Below are 21,213 nucleotides of genomic sequence, written 5' to 3'. Positions count from 1 at the left end.
GTCCTGCAGGCAGACAGGTTTCCCATAAGTGTCTGTTGGCCACTGAGAAATCAGAGTGCTGCATAGGTTCTTGGCCCGATGCAGCAGGGCTTTTCTTACATTCTTAAAGGTGAGAACCATTTGAAAGACCTTGGGCCTCTTTTATTAAGAATTTGAAAGAGGTGTATGAGCTTCAGATAAGATAGGAAACGAGACAGAGACTGGGAAGGGCACCTGGAAAATGACACTCCAGCTAGTCTCAGCGGAAGCTCCTGCCGCTGCCCCACTCACTGCCTCCCTCACTCGCGTTTCTCCCTTCCCCTCGGGGACTTTCCTCCGACTTCCTCCTTCCTAAGTGCCATTCCCCCCGCCCCCCAGCCCAGGCGTTAGGGAAAGCGAGCCGATTCCGGCGTAGGTGTGGCATCCTGGCTGAGATGGGTGTGTCTCCCCCCTTAACTCCACATGCCCTCTAGTCGCGTCGCGGAGTGGGATGGCTCTCGCGCTCTCCCCCCCCCCCTCCTCCTCTCTCCACCCAGGAATATACAGGGCTATATAATGGGTCCCCAATCAGGGCCCAGCAGACATTTGCTATCCCCCCTCCCCCATTGGCTCGGTGATATTCAGAGCCTGGGGAAGACTTGGCTATGGACGGGGCGCGAATGCAGCAATTGGCGGAAGAGCCTTACGGGTACAGGTGGGAGCGGCTGGCGGGCGACCTGCGGAGGCTCCAGTGCCTGGCGCTTTTTTGTCTCCTGCTTCTTGTTCTCTTGGCTATGCCCGTGATTTACCTGCTGGGCAGCAGCCTCAGGTGCAAGCAAGACGAGGTAAGGAATAATACAAGGACCTGCGTTTTACTCTGTAGTGTCTGCACCGACCGGCAGCGGCTCCCCGGGGTTTCGAAAGGGGAGTCCTACCACGGGGTGCCAGGTATTTATTTGAACGTGGGACATTCTGCATGCAAAGCAGATGCTCTTACGCTGAGCTCCCGCGCTTCCCCAAATCAAAGGGTAGGTTGTCTCTCTGTGGGCGGGATTTATCAGAGAAAGCTGCCGAGTCAGGCCATGGATCCGTCTAGCTCAGAACTTCCAGCAGCGCACCCTCCAGTTTTTTAAGGCAGGATCCTCGCCCCCTTCCCCCAGTCGTACTGGGAGATGCCCGGGACCTGGGGCTTTGGGACACGCAAAGCAGGTACTTTCTCACTGAACGATCAACATGCAAATTTCATGCTGAACATTTTAACTTGTTTTTACTCGTATTTTGATCCGTCTGTAGGCTGACTTGCCATTATCGTTTTCTGCTAAGAGGTACTGGAATGATTAAATGGTCTATATACTCTGTTAAGTAAACAAACAAATAAACAATGCGGAAACCCACGGAGGGATCTTTGGCTAGGGAAGATGTGGAGCGGGTAGGGTCCACAGATCCACGTCCCGAAGAAATGTTGTGGACCAGAGGAGGTGGAAGTTTGTTTCTCTCTTCACAACTGTGGAATCCGGAAGTGTAGTTGGAAAGTTACTCTTCCCTTCGTTCGTTCGTTCGTTCATTCATTCATTCATTCGTTTCTCCTCTGCTTCTTGTCATGGCGATGGCTGTTTGTGTGTTTTTAGGGGCATGCTTGTAGGATGAAGTTTAGATTGCAGTGCGCTCCAGTAATTTGCTCATCTGCAGCATAAGGGAGCAGGTCGCTGTTGTTCCTGCAAATTTCAAATGTGTTCATGTGCTGACTACTATAGATGAGAGGGTGGGCTTTATCAGCCCATGGGTTGCATTCACTTTTTGTCAGTATTCTGGGGTGTACATGTGAGGGGGTGGGAGGCCAGAGGCGGTGGAGGCGAAGAAATGAATGTCCGTTTTAACTTTAAATAGTAGACTAGTTTGTACACACACTTTCACACCCCTCTCTATCCTCCAAGTAGAAGGCATAATCGGAATTCAATGATACAGTCAAGCCAGTTAAAGACACTCTCTTGGGGAGAGGGGGAGCATCTGGGCAGGCATGGTGGTGTGGGGAGGAGTCCTGAGGGCTGGACAGAGAAGCTTTGAGGGTTACCTTTGGCCCCAAGGTTTGAAATTCCCCACTCCTGTTGTAGATCAAAGATGCCACTTTTGTTATTCACAACAGCCCTGCCAGGGGACTTCACTGAGATGGCTCAAGAAGTAACCTGCCAAATTAAATGACTAGTTCCCCAGTTCAAGATGAGTAATTCTTATCAGACTCACTCAGCTGAGTGTTAGAGGACAGGGGACACGACAAGGTACCACTGGACCTGATTAGGGGAGTGGAATTCTGCCCCCAGTGGAATCATTATATCAGGGCAGGAATACTTTTTTGAAGTGGACTTTTTCTGGAGGGCCCCGGACTCAAGGTGTGTGTGTGTCTGTGTGTTGTGTCCTCATCTCCCATGGAAGACTTGAGGCATAAAAGGTTGGACAATATAAAGGTCTCTGATCCAGAAAATCAGAAACCTGCAACCTGATCTGGTATGTTTTATCACCACTGTTGGAGAAGGCCAGCCTCTGAATATAGTTCCTGGGAATCACACGAGGAGAGCTGCAATTGCACTTGGCTCCTGCTTACAGGCTTCACAGAGGCAGGTTGGCCACTTGTGAGAACAGTCTGCTGGACTTTGGCCTCATTCAGCAGAACTCTTATGAGCTTTGTGATACAGACTTTTTATGGTGCTTCTAGCAGTGAGGTTCCAGATGATGGTTGGGTGATACTAGTGGTGATGCTATGGAATGTCCATAAACATTCAATTGCTCGGGTAATATAGCAGCCGAGAATAGGATGTTCAAAACTCACCTTCCGCAAGAAGGCTTGCTTTGACAGTTTGGTCAGCTGTGAGGCAGGAGTTGTGTGGAGCAGACAAAAGGTTGGAAAAGGTGAATGGGACATGGTCCCAGAAGAGATAGTAGGTAAGAGGCAAAGATCCCACATGCAGGATGGCTGGAGGAGAGGGGCAGATTCAGCAGTAGAGTGAGATATGAGAAGGGTGATAGGATGGAGCTAGAACACAATGAGTTAAAAGAGCCCACTGAACTTCCATACCTTGAGAGGGAACCTGCAATTTAGAGAGAATCCTAACATGATCAGAGATCCAGAAATGAGAGCCAGGAGGTTACCTGAAACACATACCGTATTTTTCGCTCTATAAGATGCACTTTCTCCCCTCCTAAAAAGTAAGGGGAAATGTGTGTGCGTCTTACAGAGCGAATGCAGGCTGCACAGCTATCCCAGAAGCCAGGAGAGCAAGAGGGATCAGTGCGCACCGATCCCTCTTGCTCTCTTGCCTTCAGCGATAGCCATACAAAGCCTCTTCAGTGCAACGGGAGCGTTCCTGCCTCTTTGCTCAGGAGGCTTTGCATTGAGGCTTCCTTCTTGCTGTGCTGGCTTCTGGCCTAGCCGTGCGCGGCCTCTTCCGGGCAGGGGGAACCTTCGCACAGCTATACCATAAGCCAGGACAGCAAGAGGGATCACTGCGCAGTGATCCCATTTGCTGTCCTGGCTTCGCTGCATGAAGGGCAGGGGGAGCCTTCATCCCGCTGCCCCGAAGAGGCTTCACATGGCTATCCCATAAGCCAGAACAGCAAGAGGCTATCCCAGAAGCCAGATCCCTCTTGCTGTTCTGGCTTCTGGGATTCAGAATATCTTTTTTTCTTGTTTTCCTCCTCCAAAACATAGGTGCATCTTATGGTCTGGTGTGTCTTATAGAGCAAAAAATACAGTATATTTAATTTCCATAGTCCCCCACACCTTTTTTCTGGTCTCTCCATGCTTTTGCATTTCCACAGAGTGGCCTGGTTCATACATCACCCGTACCCAGGAGTGGGGAACTTTCGTTTCTGCCCGGGGGCTGCATTTCCTTCTAGGCAGCCTTCTAGGGGCCACATGAGCAGGATTAGAGGCAAAAGCTGACAAAGCAACACATGTAAAATTTACCTTTTTACAGTTGGCTAGTTTCTACACCTTCTCCTCTCCATCCCCCATCGAGGCAAGCAAGAGGCATCATGGGAGTCCAAGGAACACATTCCAGCCAGGCAAAAACACTCAGGGTGCAGTCCAAGGCAAGTCAGAGGCGTAGTCTGGGATGAGTTACAAGGGGCAGAAAGAGCAGCCAGGGAAGGGGCACATTTGCCCCAAGGTTCCATACCCTTGCACTTAGCCAAAGTTAAACCACAGTTCATTATGCAAACTGCAAATCACCACAAAGAAGATCAAGCAAAGAGGACTTGTTTTGTGGGAGCATATGCCCTACTTAAAAGGGACGTGGGTGGCGCTGTGGGTTAAACCACAGAGCCTAGGACTTACCGATCTGATGGCCGGCGGTTCAATTCCCTGCGATGGGGTGAGCTCCCGTTCTTCGGTCCCAGCTCCTGCCAACCTAGCAGTTCGAAAGCACGTCAAAGTGCAAGTAGATAAATAGGTACCGCTCCGGCGGGAAGGTAAACGGCGTTTCCTTGCACTGCTCTGGTTCTCCAGAAGCGGCTTAGTCATGCTGGCCACATGACCCGGAAGCTGTACGCCGGCTCCCTCGGCCAATAAAGCGAGATGAGCGCCGCAACCCCAGAGTCAGCCATGACGGGACCTAATGGTCAGGGGTCCCTTTACCTTCACCTTTTATGCCCTACTTAATTCCCCATGTGCTTCATATTACCTACCCAACATCCCAAAAGAATTCGTAGAGCTGTACTGCTACCATTGCCTCAGCAGATCTCCCTGCCCCTTCCTATTGGCTGGCTGCAAAGGTGTGGAAATTTTCTCAAGAGTTCTTTGCCCACTCTCCTCAAGAGCACTCAAAAGATTATAGCAGCCTAGGGTTTCTTTAACCCCTTCCTTCCACTGCTCTACATTATTCCCTTGAGCGCGCGCACCCCCCCCCCCAATGTTATACTGTAACATGACTCCTTTACTTTCCCATTTAGATACTATATCATCTTTCCCCAGACAGGGGAGCTGCATGAATATAACCTTGTCCTTGTGGATCGTTGGAAGTTGAAACTGCCTCACATGTACTATTACGTTGTCGTCTTTATGAGGATATACGTTTGACTTTTATTACACCTGTTTTGCAAAAGTCCAGGAAAGAATCGGAATACTGTAGTTTAAAACTACTGTTAGAGGACAAGAATCCCAAGACTACATTAAATGTAGCTAAATTCTGTGCGTCTGCAATCAATCGCAGGAAGCAAGTTGTATCTCATAATGTTCAAACCCCTAAATGTTAATTACAGGGGACACGCTAACAATTAATTTTAATTTTTATATTTAGAGCCTTGTTATATTCATATTGTCCCTTGTATTTCTGATATATTTTTTTATGATCTGTGATATTGTGTGTGTTGATGCTGGTCTGTGACCGTATTAATAAATTCAATTCAATTCAACCCATTAGAGAGTATATAGTCTAATATTATTTCAAACATTCTGCAAAAAATGTTGGAGAGCAGGGACTTTTTCTTGCTCTGTCCTCCTCTTGGGGCCAAGCCTCGCACCGGATTCTGCTGTTGCTCAAGCACCAATCAGCGTTGAAGGTCAGTACCCACACCTTACATTTAAGGCACTCTTATCCCACTTTAACATACCTGGAGACTCCTGGGAACTATGGTTTGTTGAGAATGGTGGGAACTGTAGATCTGTGAGGTCTGTACCCATAACAAACAAGAGTTCCCATGATTTTTTTGCAGGAAGTCATGACTGATAAAGTAGAATAAGAGTTTGTTGTTTGGGGCCGATGTGACCTTAGACTCTGGGCTTCTCTACACTTCTTCTTCTCCCACTGCTCACTCCCCACCCCCATGGGAAAACCACTCTTTAGCACTCAGTTGGAGCAAACCTGGGAAAGGAGTGGGGCAGAGAGAAAACCACTTGGGCCTGTGTCTAGAAAGCATGGAGCCAGTGTGGTGTAGTGGTTAAGAGTGGTAGTCTCGTAATCTGGTGAACCAGGTTCGCTTCCCCACTCCTCCACATGCAGCTGCTGAATGACCTTGGGCCAGTCACACTTCTCTGAAGTCTCTCAGCCTCACCTCACAGAGTGTTTGTTGTGGGGGAGGAAGGGAAAGGAGATGGTTAGCCGCTTTGAGACTCCTTCGGGTAGTGATAAAGCGGGATATCAAATCCAAACTCTTCCTCTTCTTCTTCTTCTTCTTCTTCTACTACTACTACTACTTCTTCTTCTTCTTCTTCATGGGTCAAGTGGAAAACTGTTCACACCTGTGCACGGGACTAGCAGAAGTGTGGACTTGTCTTGAGTCTTACATAGCAGCAAGTGTTTCTGTCTAACTTTACTGAAAGGGGCTTCTTCAGTTAAAGGGGCCCAGCCTTCTCCAACTGTTTTTTCCCCACTACAAATTAGCAGAGAAGGCTGGCTGGCTGCATGAGGGCTTCTGTGATACGAGAGTCCTCAGGGTCAGAGTATGGCAACATTACACCCTTTGGCTGGAGTGGTGCCAGCATCACGAGATCCTCTCATGGATGTGCTTCTGGGGCTGGCTCTCTCTGTAATTTCCCTTTCTGACTCAGACTCTTTGACATCCCATGAATGAGGGGAATCCAGTGCCAGGATGATGAGACATTTTATTTTCAGGCAGGATTCCATGCTCCTGAAAACTATTGCATGAGGGAAGGGGATGAAGGATGTGACTACATAGTGTGCACTGGTTTCAGGGAATGTCCAGGGGAGTGGGTGGATTGTGGTGCTGATGCTGCTAAGATCACCTTACTTCATATACCTCATCTCCTCTCCTGTGTTCCCCCAGTGTTGGTGCTTCCAATATGCCCCCCCACCCCGCCACAAAAACCCTTTCCCCTTGCAATCCAGATTTGGGACTTTCCAACATGTGTAAACTTAAGGCTGCCCAGCCCAGTTGGTGAATGTCATTGAGCAAAAGACAATTTCTAACCACCACCACCCCATTGACTAGCATCTTTATAGCCTGGTGGGTAAACAAACAAGCCACACCTAAACCATAGTTAAGGAATTGTGTGAGTTTGCACCTATCACTGAACCATAGCATAGCCAACAACAAACCATGGTTCCTTTTTGCTAACAAACCATAGTTAAAGGGCTGGGCTGGGTGGTAATGGTTTAACAGCAAATAGTTAATTAGTAATAACTAATAAATAAATACGTTTATTATTTATTTAGTAATGAATAAATTGGGATTTATTAACTAAACTTTATTTAATGGTTTAACATTGTGTGCAAAGCGTGCCAATACTGTGGTTTGCTTTTTCAAATGACTTGTATGTGTGGGGTTTTATTATTACCCCCCCCCACCCGCTCAAAAAATCTGGGCAATCACTTGCATAGACAGAGGAACATTTTAGGAGTGCTGCAGTGTTAGCACATATCTGCACAGCTGTGTGACCCTCTGTATCTCTCCCACCTGCCTGTACTGCTCAAGTTTGCACCTCCAAATGTTTATTCCCTGCCCCCAACAGAAAGTGAAATTGGGTAGCGGCAGTGCTTTTCTTCCAGAAAAGAAAGGTGCCAGTACTCACCATGAAGTTGTTACAGTAAGTGCCACGCTTTTAACCAGTGCTTTTCTTCTAGGAAAAAAAGGTGCTGGTACTGCGTACCTTTAAGTGTCCGCAGATAAAAAGCACTGGATAGCAGTGTATATACAAAAGGCCTGGAGAAAAGTGTCACACTGGGATATGAACAGCCACATCAAGAATCAAACATGACAGATTACCATGATTGGTATTCAAGTAATGTGTACTCAGTGCAGACCCATTGAAATTAATTCATCTAACTCAACTGTACTTTTAAAGATGTGCTTATTGTGTTTTCAAAAACAACAATTTGTTGTTGTTGTTTAGTCATTTAGTCATGTCCGACTCTTCGTGAACCCATGGACCAGAGCACGCCAGGCACTCCTGTCCTCCACTGCCTCCGCAGTTTGGTCAAACTCATGCTGGTAGCTTCGCGAACACTATCCAACCATCTCGTCATCTGTTGTCACCTTCTCCTTGGGCCCTCCATCTTTCCCAACATCAGGGTCTTTTCCAGGGAGTCTTCTCTTCTCATGAGGTGGCCAAAGTATTGGAGCCTCAGCTTCATGATCTGTCCTTCCCATGAGCACTCAAGGCTGATTTCCTTCAGAATGGATAGATTTGATCTTCTTGCAGTCCATGGGACTCTCAAGAGTCTCCTCCAGCACCAGAATTCAAAAGCATCAATTCTTCGGCGATCAGCCTTCTTTATGGTCCAGCTCTCACTTCTATACATCACTACTGGGGAAAACCATAGCTTTAACTATACAGACCTTTGTCGGCAAGGTGATGTCTCTGCTTTTTAGGATGCTGTCCAGGTTTGTCATTGCTTTTCTCCGAAGAAGCAGGCGTCTTTTACTTTCTCGACTACTGTCACCATCTGCAGCGATCAAAAACAACAATATGCAAACAATAAAGAAACAATGAACAAGGGTTGTGTGAAGCACATATTAGGGTTGCCACCTGTCCTGTATAATACAGGATTGTTCCGTATTTCAATGTAAAATGCTGCATCCTGTATTGATACAGTTTTGACCTGTACTTCAAGTCTTCTCCCTCTCTCTCTCTCTCTGCCAAGTTTGGGATCCTGTCTGAATGCATTTGTTTGAAAGGGTGTGTGAAAGGTCATGTATTTAAGCTCTGGGTACCTAAGCACAGACAGATTTTAAAATTCACGTGTATGTGTGTGTGTGCACGTGTTTGTGTGTGACAAATTCCAGAGATGCCATCCTGTTAGGCTGCACAAGATTGTAATGGATTGCTTTGAAGTCACTTTCGAACCAGATGGGAGGGGGGAAATCACCCCAAACTGCCCAGCCCTGCTCTGTCCTGTATTTTGTGGGAACAGAGGTGGCAAACCTAAGCACACTATTGAAGTTTGAATAGAATAAACAGAAGGTTTAGTACACTTGCAGACACCACAATAAAACAGAGTCTGTAAAGGGACATATTGGAAGCATGAGTCACATATCAACAAAGGAGCCTTTCACATAGAGGTGTATATTGTTGTGGGCCTATTAATTTCAAAACTTATGAATGGAGACTGTGCAACATTAAAATAGTCTCACAACCAACCCATGATGGGATCAGACAAGACAATATCCGGCATCAGGAACCAAGCAAAACAGATGACTGTGGGTGGTATTCAACTAATGTTTATTCAGAGTAGACCCATTAAAATTAATGACCCTAATTCAGACATCTTCATTAATTACCATGGATCTACCTTGAGTAAACGTTAGTTGAATTACACAGAACTTCTTCCAAGCTTGGGACATGCATTTGGGGGCCTACTTCTTAACCCCCCCCCAAAAAAAAAAAATTTGTATGGTGGCACAGCTGCTGTTGTGACCTGCCTTAGATCAGGCCACAACCTGATAGTGGATACTGGATGCAGCAGCAAATACCGCTAGATGTGGTGTGTTCAGGAATGATTTGGACTAAGTTCTGCTTAGAGTAGATCAGAATGAACAAACCTAAGCTAGCCATGCCCATCAATTTCAATGGGTCTATTCTGAGTAGGAATAACCTGGGATAAAATCCTTTGCTTGGTTATCTTATTGATAATAAATACCAGCACTCAGCATGTTTCTGTCATTTACCAATATGCAACTCGTGTAGGAGTTATTGCATAAACATCCGTTGGCAATTAGCATGAGCAGAGGTCACACCACAAATGAGATTGCTCATTAACTTTCTGCAATGCTTTCATTCAAGGAAATGCAAGTATTTTGGTGTCATGTGTGGAGCTCTGTAATCTGGGTCTCTGCCAAGGGTGGAAGCTTGTTGGCCCAGCTGAGCATAAACCAGGGAACTGAACTTCCTATTTATGTCATGGATAAACTCCATCAGCGGATGTGGGTGGTTGCATTCTTTATTTAAGTGTTAGAGAAATTGTGCAAATAATGCAAGTGGAGCCTAGAGCAAAAAGTTCTGATAGCAGTTTACTGAACAGATGGAACAACAAACAGTGCATACCTGTTTGAGGAGAAAGGAACAGACAGGTTTTGTCTTTCAGTTAAGGCCTTGTACATAACAGGGGGGCATACAACTCAAAACACAGAGGAGAAAATTTCCTGAGAAATACACAACCAACCAGAGCACATGCTAGCTCATGTCACTCTACCTTGTTGCTAAGCAACATCTCCACACACACCCCTCTTGACTAGTGGACTTAACCTTTAAATGACATACTGCATTATCTCTGCTGGTGTACTTTCTACATAAAGTACTCATAGGTGCAGGAGATCCACCCTGATCCTAAACATAGTCTTTTCTGCTGATTTTCCCTGGTGGAGAAGGGATTGCTGTCCCATGGGAAACATTTCAGGTATTCAAAATGTTTGTGTCCTTGCGATTTGGGAGTAGTGGGTCACCTAATACATGTATATATGTATGTATGTATGTATGTATGTATGAGTGAATACTAAGATTCATTAACTTTCTAATTTGGATCTTGTTTCCTACCAAAGCAGTGCTTTTTCTTAGTTTGTAAATCATTTTAATTTTTACTCTTGTCAATGCAGATAAAGTCCATCATTATTATTGAAATTGTTCATGAAGACTTTTAAAAAGTATTCAGACTGAAGTGGAAATGTGAAGAACAGAATTTAGGACTGGGCATACAAAAACCGAGTAATGTAAAACCAACTTTGATAGATTCAACCATCCTTAGTCAGAAATGCAGATGGAAAGGCAAATAGAAATCAATCAAGTGGTCTGTTCACAGCCATGATTTTCAAACCAAAAACTTCACATGGTGTCAATAGCTCAGACAACCCTTCCCCTGTCTTCTTCCCCACCCACTCCAGTGCTGGCAGGGGGTTAGTCCCCTTTGTGGTACAATCAGCCCATGCAGAGCACTGACTGGTTTTGTAAATAATGGTCAGTGAAACTCTGCCTCCCCTCCCTGATATCCTTGGACTCCAATTTTCATAATGGCCATTGCTCAGGGATGAAAGGAGCTGGAGTCCACCACCATCTGGAGGGTGACCTTGAAATTATTTATTAAATTTATATACCATCCTTCATCAAAAGACCACAGCGTGGTTTAGAAAGCAGAACACAAATGGCAGCATGTAACATCTATACAATATAAAACTCAAGGCAGTAATATCAATACCATTGCAGTAATGTTAATAAAATACGGATTCTCCTAAAAGAGAATCAGCAGCAGGATATCTTAAATACAAAAAGTCCTGCTGCTTCTTGTACAGCCAAGTTCTATATGCAATACCTGGAGCATACGGTCGCTTTGAATCTACAGTCCCTTTCTCAGGTAGCTGTTATATTATGAGAGATACTCAGGCACCGTCTACATGTTACTAATGCAGATTGCCCAGTGGATAACGATGGCGATGACAGTATGATTGCATCTCTCACACATTTTAACTTGTGTGATTTCAACCTTAAGTGATTGCAGGCAAACTGGCCGGCTGAAACTGCACACGTTAAATGTGCTTAAAGGGCTTAGAAACTATTCTTGTGTTGTGTCTGCTTGAGGTTTCCAAACGTGAAAAGAAAATGAAGGTTCTCTGCCTTGCTTGGTGGCAGGGAGAGGCACCAAGATTAAGTGCTGAACTAGTGCACTTAATCTGATCTGGTGTGAGATCTGGTTTCCCTGCTCAGTCACCAGCTGTAAAGTAATGTCTAGACTCTAGGGGTTAAAAGTTAACTGCATGTACCAGGTGTCCTGTCCTCATGCCAGATGGGACTCTCCTGCATTCCATCTGTTTGGTAAGCACAGCTGTAGGAAGCAAATGACAATTAGTAATGCCTGTGTTGTTGTTGGGGGAGGTGGTGTGTGTGAGAGAGAGGGGGGGCAGGGATTGACCAGTATAAATATTAACTGGACTGGAATGTGTGGGGTTTTATTTTTGCTTGGTGCGATTTCTCTAGCCTTTCAGCAGGCGCTGAAAATTGTACATACAGTGAAGGTGTCTGCTTGATGTCACTTAGGCAGGGAGTTCCAGAGTGTAAGTGTTGCCACACTAAAATACCAATTTCTTGCAAATGCGGAACAGGTATTATGTGGCAGTGTAACAATGCCAATTCTGCAAACAGAAGTGGTAGAGTGAGTATATTTGGGGTAAGGTGATCTTGCAGGTAAACTGGTCTGAAGTTGTTGAATACATCCAGGGGTGGGGAACATTTTCAGCTCCTGGTGGACAACTTTGGCTGGGTCCCCCCCCCCACACTCACTTTGCAGTGAAAATTGAATTGAAGCCACAGTGCTGATGACTTTCCTAGCCAATCCAAATGGGGCTTGATTTTCACTACCCATAATCCTACTGATACACTGCAGAGTTCCTGAAACTCCAGAGTGAAGCTAATCAGCTGACTTCAGACCCTGCTTTTTGAAGGGGTTGTGTGCTCCCAAGTGGAACCAATCTCAGAGGTGCTTGGATTTGGTGCCCTGTTTAAAAGGTGCCAAACACAGCCTCAGTTTGCCAAGGAGCAATTAGGAATATGTTTCAAGGCTCCTGGTGGTTCCTTTGCACCCGTGTTGTTACCTGTCCTGTACCTTATTTATTTAGAGCAGGCATGTCCAACTCCCAAGAGACTGTGATCTAATTCCAGTGTAAAACAAACTGGCAGTGATCTACCCATTGACATTGGAGGGAGGAGGAGTGTGGGGGGGGTGTATTGCCCAGAGTTGTTGAGCTTTTAGGGGGTAGGATTGACCAGAGTTCTTCAGATTTTATTTGTTAACTTTCAGTAAACTTTATTTAATTCCACGATCGATAAGGGTCCCACGATCTACCAGGATCAGCCAGGGATCTACCAGTAGATTGCAATCTACTGGTTGGACATGTTTGATTTAGAGCACCTACACCCTAATATTTGGCCAAAAAGGCTCACAGTGTGGCTTAGGTAAAGGGACCCCTGACCATTAGGTCCAGTCGTGGCCGACTCTGGGGTTGCGGTGCTCATCTCGCTTTATTGGCCAAGGGAGCCAGCGTACAGCTTCCGGGTCATGTGGCCAGTATGACTAAGCCACTTCTGGCGAACCAGAGCAGCACACAGAAACGCCGGAGCGGTACCTATTTATCTACTTGCACTTTGACGTGCTTTCAAACTGCTAGGTTGGCAGGAGCTGGGACCAAGCAATGGGAGCTCACCCCATCGCGGGGATTCAAACCACCGACAAGTCCTAGGCTCTGTGGTTTAACCCACAGTGCCACCCGTGTCCAGTCAATTAAAACAAGACATTGCCCGCCTACAGGCTCCCTCCCTCCCTCTCTCTCTCTCTCTCTCTCTCTCTCTTGCATTAGAGATGCCATACTGCTGAATTAATCACTTGTGCATTTTCCTTTACAGATGTCACCTGAAACACTTCCTATATTCCAGAAACAAGAGGCCTTGCCTGCAAATTGTGAGTTTGCTTAAAAGAAGAAGAAGAATTGTAGTGTTTGCTTTGTGTTCTGAATAAGATTCTCCCTGCAGCAAATTTCTCCAGGCAGTAGCAGGCATTGGCAGAATAGGAGCATAGGAAGTTACCTTATAACAAATGACATCCCAAAAGACATGAAGAGAATCTTTTTATATGCAACAGCTGCCACAAGGTTATTGACTGCAAAAAATTGGAAGTCAGAAGAATTACCAACATTGAACGATTGGCAAAATAAATTTTTTGAAATGATTGAATTAGCAAAAATGACGGCAACACTTAGAATGCAATCTAATCAAAATCTCAAACAGGAATGGAAATGTGTAGAAGAATACATGACCAAAAGATGCTCCAACAAGAATTTATTGATATGTATAGACTGATTTCATTAAGCTAAACTAAGCTAAGCTAAGCAGATATATAAGATTGAATATTTAATTATTAAAATACAAAATTACAATATCTCAATAATAAAGTTACAAAATAATAACATGGAAGATACTCACGGGTGGAGGGAAGACACAGGGCAAGAAATAAGAAATGGATAAATGTTGGTGCATAATGAAATGTGAAAATGTGAATTCACGAATATAATGTATATGTATCAATAGGTAAAGATTTCATATATGTATTGCAACATTAATAATAAATAAATAAAGTGCAAAAAAGGAAGTTACCTCAAACTGAGTCAGAACACAAGTCCATCTAGGTCATTATTGCTACACTGACTGGCAGCAGTTCTCCAGTGTTTCAGGCAGGGGCCTATCTTAGCCCTGCGTAGAGAAGCCAAGGATTAAACCTGGAACCTTGTGCATGCAAAACAGCTGCTCTCCCACTGAGCTACAGCTCTTCGCCCATGATGCTTAATTGTGGGGAAAGCTCGCGGTGAAAACTGTGCTTGAGGTGATATCACAGCTTGGAAAGGGGATGCATTCTCCGTGGCAGGAATGGGAAACTTATGTGGCCCTCAAAATGTTGTTGAACTCTGTTGCAGGGGGTTGGAGTCGATGACCCTTGGGGTCCCTTCCAACTCTAGAATTTTGTGATTCTGTGGGCTAGGGTTGATGGGGGTTGAAGCCCAACAGCATCTAGGGGGCCATCCTCCCTGTCCAAAAAGGAGCATAGCCCTGGACTGCAGAGGTTCAGGGGCCTCAGTTCACTTCCAACATGTGCTATAGCAAGTTGCTCCTTAGGAGGTCTCTATGGTGCTGTGCAACCCTTGCAAAATGCAGACCATCCATTTCTACATCATCTCCAATTAAGGGCTATCAGACCTCCAATAACAAAAAAACACAGGACAGTCTGCTTGATGGTCAACAAACCAGTATTGATTGAGAGCTAGTGTGATGTAGTGGTTAGACCAGAAATAGCCAGTAGGTGTCCTCTAGGTGTTGTTGGCCTGCAGCTGCCATCATCCATGGCCATCCATTGGCCATCTTGGCTGAGGTTGTTGGCAGGTGTAATCCAACACTATCTGGAGGGTACTCTGTTAGCTCCCCAGGATTAGAAATTTGGTCTGGGGTCTGGGAGAGCAGGGCTCAAAACCCCACTCAGCCATGGAGCTCATTACATCACAACCATGTAAGGTAGATTATGCTGGGAGTAATCAGTGACTGGCCCAGAGTCACCCAGTGAGCTTCATGGCCAAGTGAGGATTTGAACCCTGGTTTCCTCCAGGCCCTAGTCCAACACACTAACCATTACACCTCTGGATGGGTGATAAGCCAAGCTGCCTTAAAAATGCTGTTTGTGCCTCTGCAGCCAGGGATAGGCAGAAAACATTGTTCTTGACATTTTGTATCACTCCCTGCCTACTTATTCAAGGGACAGGTTTCTTAGGAATTCTTCAGAGAGCTTATTTCCTGAACCATAGTGAGAAATCCCATTATTTATTGACAGATGAGAATAAATGCGCTACATTTAAGGTTTCTATGCTCCCCTTAGCTGGTGATCACCTGTGCTAAAACATACTTCTACACTGCTTGCACCTTTGTGAAGATCAATGATTTATAGGAAATAGATTTGACTGGCACATTTACAGAAAGTTCAACAACCATGGCATTCCAAAAAGGTTGCCCTCAAGGGAATGTAGTCCTGGAGTTTAAAACAGTTCTCCACTCTTTTATTATGGGATGGCAATATACATTTGGCTCCAGGATCGCTGGGCTCACTCAACATCTGGTTAGAGGGGCAATGTATGGTTTATCCAGTAGAAAGTAAGGATGCACAAGATTGTGGTCTTAGAGTGCATTAGATAATTCATTCTCTCTCCCTTTCTGTCTCTCTCTCTTATGTTGCAGATTCGGAAAGCAAGCCAAAGATCCACCTTTCAGGTAATTTTTTACTTTGCAGTTGTTTCTCCTCCAAAGCTTTATGTCTCTGGAGTGTGTTCCTTCCACTTTCAGAAGCCCATCAGAACAGAAAGGTCTCAAGAATAGCCCCTGGTAGTGTTCAGTAGTATTAAAATACATTATGCAAAGCACAGTTGTCTGGAAATATGGTACTGTGCATGTGTTTAAAAGAACAGCATACACTTCTTGCAGTGGCTAGATATGGTAGGATGGTGAAACTATTAAAGTGGTGGCTGATGCTCATTGAGATTGGTAGGGCAGAGAACCAACATTAGGTGGTGTAAAAGCCAGTGACAGGAAAAGTCAGAGCCAGTGCCACGTGGAGCCAACTAATTTTAGTTTTGTCCCCATCCTCCTCCCTGCTGAGTTTTACAAGGAGAACACTGAGACTAAAGCAGAGGAAGCTGAGGGGCTGTGCCACCCCCTTGACTGGTAGGTGGGGTCTGTCTATGGGCAGGCAGAGATTGGCATGCCAAAATCCTAATGGCCCACTAGAACTACAGTACCCCTCTTCTAGGTCTTCAGTGGGCAACACTAAACAGAAATAGACCTGAGAAAATATGGAGAGGATTTGGAAGGTAGAGAGAGAGAGACAGACTGGATATAGCACAGAATGGAGAAACAAAGTTACCAGTCTAGTGAGATGAACCCACTGATTCAAGTTTCAAGCACCACTAAATTTAGAGAAATACAAATCTTGAGTGCATTTTCAACAGTGTTTTGTTTCAGGAAGTGCAGTAGGTAGGTTTACATTAGGATGCAACCTTAACTGAATCTATCTCCTATCCATAGACTCAGGTAGGCTCACCTGGGTTCAGGTGGGACCTCTGGTGTTCATCTGAGTTTATGGCAGGGAACCAGTGACCCTCCATTACTCATCAGCCTCAGCCACCACAGCCAACTGTCAGAGATTATGGGAGCTGTTGTTCAGAAATATCTGGAGGTACACATTTTCTTCCCCACTCCTGGGGTGATGGCGATGATTTGGGGCTGAATCTGAATTGGGGCTAGAAAGTCACAAAAGCATCAGCCTCTTTGAATGTTTTTAGCCCTCAGTGAGAGCATATAACTAAATTGTTTTGCTTTGTCTTATCACAGCTATCAAGCAAAATTCATCCTGTGCCAACAATGTGCTTCCAATCTTAGAGTGGACAGTTCGCAGAAATGAACAGCACAGTCCAATGAAGTATTTCAATGGTTTCTTGGTGATCCCAAAAAATGGATATTACTTTGTCTACACTCAGGTCACTTTCCGATGTCCTGATGGTACATGCGAAAATATAGAGTACTGTGGAAAGAAAGGTGTGGATGTAAGAAACGTAATGCAGGTGGTTTCATTGAAGAGCCCAAGCTATCCTGCACCTCGCCCAATCATGAAAGGTGAGAGTTCCATTGACAATAATGGAAAATGGAAGAAAACCATTTATGTTGGAGGTATTTTCCAACTATGGGAAGATGACACACTCATGGTCAATGTCAGCAATCCTGCACTGGTGGGATTTGGTGGTGAAGGAGACATAACCTACTTTGGTGCTTTCTTAATCTAGCTGCCCATTTGAAACCATGGATTCTCCCACTTACAGACCAGAATTTCCACAATGCAGTGTAATAAAAGGATGCTACCTACAAATGCTTCCAGAAATTTCCTCTGCTGACATGGCCTTGATGGGGAAGTTCCAAAGTACTGGTCTTGTTTTCTGAAGTGGAGTTGAGGGATCTGGAATCCTTCCATGTCACATAAATGCTGGTTTTGGATGTATTCTGTCTGCTCGGCTCCATGAGCTTTCAATTCTTTCAGGATATTTGTATCATGCACACACTGAACTGCTAATCCACAACTTAGAACATAGGAAATTGCCAATTCTACTCTGAGCCCATTGGTCCATCTGGCTCAGTATTGTCTACACTAACTGACAGCAACTCTCCAGGGTTCCAGGAATGGGGTCCTTCCTATCCCTAACTGGAGATGCTGGGGACCAAACTTGAGACCTCCTGCATGCAAAGCAGATGCTCTACCACTTATCTAGGACCTTTCCCTGAACTTCATTTGCTCACACATAGAGTTGTGTCAGGAGTCATTTTTAAGCAATAATTTTCTGATTTGCACATACACCACCACCAAAACAAACACAGCCATCTCTGGGTGGACTCAAACTACCAATCTTTCAGTTAGCAGCCAGACACACTGACACATTGTACATCACTGGCAAAGTGTTGGTGTGGTGTTTTACCAATGACTGAGAGTACATGTGCTCATGAATAAAAACATAGCATAAAAATAATATTGATAATATTACTGATAATAATATTGATTTCATCCAAAGACATTGTGAGGCCTGAAGCTCAGCACAGAGGAATAGCACAGATTTTGCTATGATTTATACTTGTTGATTTATTATTCACATATATGCCACTTCCAATGGGAAGGTCAATCTGTAAAAAAAATTAAAAAAATAGAGGAAGGGGCAAAAGATCCAAGCTTTGCTCCCTTCCCATTTGGATGACACTATAGCAATACCCCTGATTCAAATGTATTTGTGATCACTATGAAGTTCAGTAGCATAGACAAGAGTGAATGCAGGTTCACTGAAGGGACTGGACCCTGTAACAATTTTCTCATCTTTCCAGTTAGAAAGTTAGATGTATCCCAAATTAAACTAGACCTCAAGTGTCAGAGTATGCAGAGAAGGGGTAAACAAAAACTCCATAAAGGAGCAGTAAGGGAAACATCTGTCTGGCCAGTTTGAAGCTGCTACTCCCAAGATTATATTATCTGAAGCAGTTTCTTTGTGCACACATGTTCCTGTGCTTTTCACCCTGCTTGAAATTTCCCAAGCTCAAATAATGGTGCTATTGGCTTGAAACATGCCCCTTTCCCACATTCTGCTCTGGGACAAACAGAACACCCCCTCTGTATCTTTTAACCCAGTGCAGCTTCTGAAGCCTCACCTGCCCCTTGAAATGGAATGGAAACCATTTCAGAACCTGTGGAGCTTTCAACATTTGTCTCTGTCATTGCATTGTACTGTGTTGACCCCTCGCCCTTTTTTTCTTCTTTGTTCTTAGAGGGTGGGAAATGAAATGAAATAAACAATGCACGGAGATATACCTGGTTATGAGCTCTGTTTGCATGACTACAAGGAATTATGAGGAATCCAGCCTTGTAACTGGAACAGTTGTGCATCAGCAAGAAACTATAGGGCTATGTGCACATTGCTGTGAATCTTTCAGTGGAGAACCGTGGGACAAGGGAGAGAACTACAGGTCATAGCTACACTCTGAACCTACCGGTATATTAGATTGGTTCTAATTAACCATCATGGCATTCACTTACTCCACCCCAAAGATTTGAGATGTGCACCATGGAAATTGGGTTTTGACCTATACCATATTATACCTGCTCGTATACATGTATCACTGCATGCAAAATGTGCCATTCCTTAGTTATTATTAGAATCAGAAGGTATGCACAACCTTACATTCCAGTGAGAAATACCAAGACAGAAATGCCAAGGCACAAACAAATAGCAAAATAGCAAGAACAAAGCCAATCATAAAAATACAGAGTAGTGGCAGGTTCATCCACACTGCAAATTTCTGAGCAGTTTTATACCACTTGTACATTTCCTAGAAGGAATCCTGGGGTTTTGTTAAACATTCTCCCCCAAGAATTAATTGTGAAAGATTAGTAATCTGTGGCACCCGCTCTGCTCAGACTAAAATTGTGGGGTTGCCCCAGTGGAGAGGGAGTGACCCCTTAAATCTGTGGTGTGGATATATCTCTAGGTACAGTACTTAAATGCCTTGGGGCACAAGACCCAAAAACAAATGTGTGTAAATGTAAAACAGGCGATAAGGTGTGACTGGAGTCTTAGCAGCACTGAGTATTACAGCATGCCCACCTGTCTGGTAAGCAAAGTATTGGAGGTGAGGATGAAAAGATCTGGGACCTAGCACAATACCCTCAGGGCTTAAGGCTCCCTAAACCACCCCTTAACAATATACTTGTAATTAAATATGCCCCAAGAATATATCTCACTCTCTGTTGCACTATGACACCCTCTTGCAAATTAGTCCTTGGAACAGAGTTGTGGGAATGCAAAAAGGAAAAAAAGGGGGGGAGTTCCTATTTTACAGCATAAAATGACAGAATATATGGAAACTTCTTTGATGGATTGGAAGAACAAGTTTCTAGACATTATTAAGTCCAGGATAGCATGTGGGTATGTGAGCAATGCCTTCAGATTATTCAAAAGCCACAAGGATAATAGTTAGGAGTGGGACTCAGTACGCTGCATAGTTAACCGGGAGAACCCAGAAAAAAAAAGCATCTATGCAACTGGTTCATTCAGTTTGGGGAAGGGAATGACCTGGTTTCTCTCCTTTTTCTTAATTTCCCTTTGAAACTATGGTTTTTAAGGTCTTTCAGGTTTGCTTCATGTACAAGAGGAAACAAACTAATGTAACTTCTGTTGACATAAATTCCCCACATTGTTTTCTGTTTCTGGAATACATGTTAGATGCTATTGTATATTAAATTTTTAAATAGATGATTTTTAAAAATGAGTTCTGTCATGGTTGTGTTTTTATTCAGTTTCCTCTATTCCTCAGAATAAACGTTTGAGGTTGACCCCAGAGATTTTGAAGCAGCTGTTTAATTCTTACACAGCAAAAAAACCCCGCCATGAGCATAGATAAATCTTTGTTATTAGCAAACCAATTTGATATACGGGTACTGAGAGAGGATTGAAAGAAAGAATTAGAGATCTCAATTTCCATCACACAATGGGAAACTGTTTTAACTGCTATAACAAGGGTGTCTCTGGACCTTAAGCTGAGGCTCATACAATAAAAAAATATATTTAGAATATACTGGACCCTATTACATTCGTTTTAAAAAGGGCTATCTAAGGTACTGTTGCAATAGGGATAATGCTTCTCTAGAACATGTGTTTTTTTCATTGTCCTATATTGAAAGATTTTTGGCAGAAGGTAACTGAAACAGAACTGTACAGAACAACCTTACTGGATAATTCCAGTTTAAAAGCAATCTACTGGGATGTTTGAAGTTTTTGTTATGCAAAACGCAACAGGAAAATTGATGGTGGAGATGATGATGATGATAAGTGATTTGCAATATCTGTATGGCAGGGGGCAAGAAAATCAAGCAGGAGGGAAACCTGAGAGATCATAGCTCTCCTTTCTGTTCAATTTCCCCAGATTTTCCACTGCAGGTTCTTACTGCTCAGAAAATTGGATTGCAGTCAGTCAGATCGGCTTTCTTAGAATCGCATCTGAGCAATGGAAACCTCTCACAAACACACCTGAAATTACAATGCCTAGGCCACCCCTCTCCTTCAGACTGGCTGAGTTTCAGAACTCTCTTTCCCTGTGAGCCATAGGCCCCCAGAGAGCTATGCATTTCATTGTCTTGGAAACTGTCCAGGAGGAGAGCTTTTTCCACTGCAAAATATTATGCAATAGAAAATTTGGCACAG

The 21,213-nt window shown here is 44.3% G+C and overlaps 1 protein-coding gene and 1 long non-coding RNA gene across 2 annotated transcripts in view; one reads left to right on the top strand and one right to left on the bottom strand.

Annotated features, from left to right (window-relative positions):
* The window catches only part of LOC309333870, a 129,815-nt gene extending 126,623 nt beyond the window's left edge, over positions 1 to 3,192 (bottom strand). Inside the window, exon 1 of the long non-coding RNA XR_014152735.1 lies at positions 2,783 to 3,192. This is a non-coding gene — a long non-coding RNA (uncharacterized lncRNA). The remainder of the gene's footprint in view (positions 1 to 2,782) is intronic.
* Positions 380 to 17,345, top strand: TNFSF15 (TNF superfamily member 15). Its single transcript, XM_081847805.1, has 4 exons — positions 380 to 803; positions 13,295 to 13,349; positions 15,665 to 15,697; positions 16,814 to 17,345. The coding sequence occupies exons 1-4, from the start codon at positions 624 to 626 to the stop codon at positions 17,260 to 17,262; spliced, it is 717 nt and encodes a 238-aa protein (XP_081703931.1). The 5' UTR covers positions 380 to 623; the 3' UTR covers positions 17,263 to 17,345.
* The last annotated feature ends 3,868 nt before the right edge of the window (positions 17,346 to 21,213 follow it).

This window comes from Podarcis erhardii (assembly GCF_964252035.2).
Source record: "Podarcis erhardii genome assembly, chromosome: Z".
In the NCBI taxonomy this organism is placed as follows: Eukaryota; Metazoa; Chordata; class Lepidosauria; order Squamata; family Lacertidae; genus Podarcis; species Podarcis erhardii.
This window is presented reverse-complemented; position numbering and strand designations above follow the sequence as displayed.

Bases quoted from the DNA above. Each gene is read 5' to 3' on its own strand.
- TNFSF15 (XM_081847805.1), top strand. From the start codon at position 624: ATGGACGGGGCGCGAATGCAGCAATTGGCGGAAGAGCCTTACGGGTAC. The intron at 804-13,294 runs GTAAGGAATAAT...TTTCCTTTACAG, and splicing joins TCAGGTGCAAGCAAGACGAG to ATGTCACCTGAAACACTTCC. The intron at 13,350-15,664 runs GTGAGTTTGCTT...CTTATGTTGCAG, and splicing joins AGAGGCCTTGCCTGCAAATT to ATTCGGAAAGCAAGCCAAAG.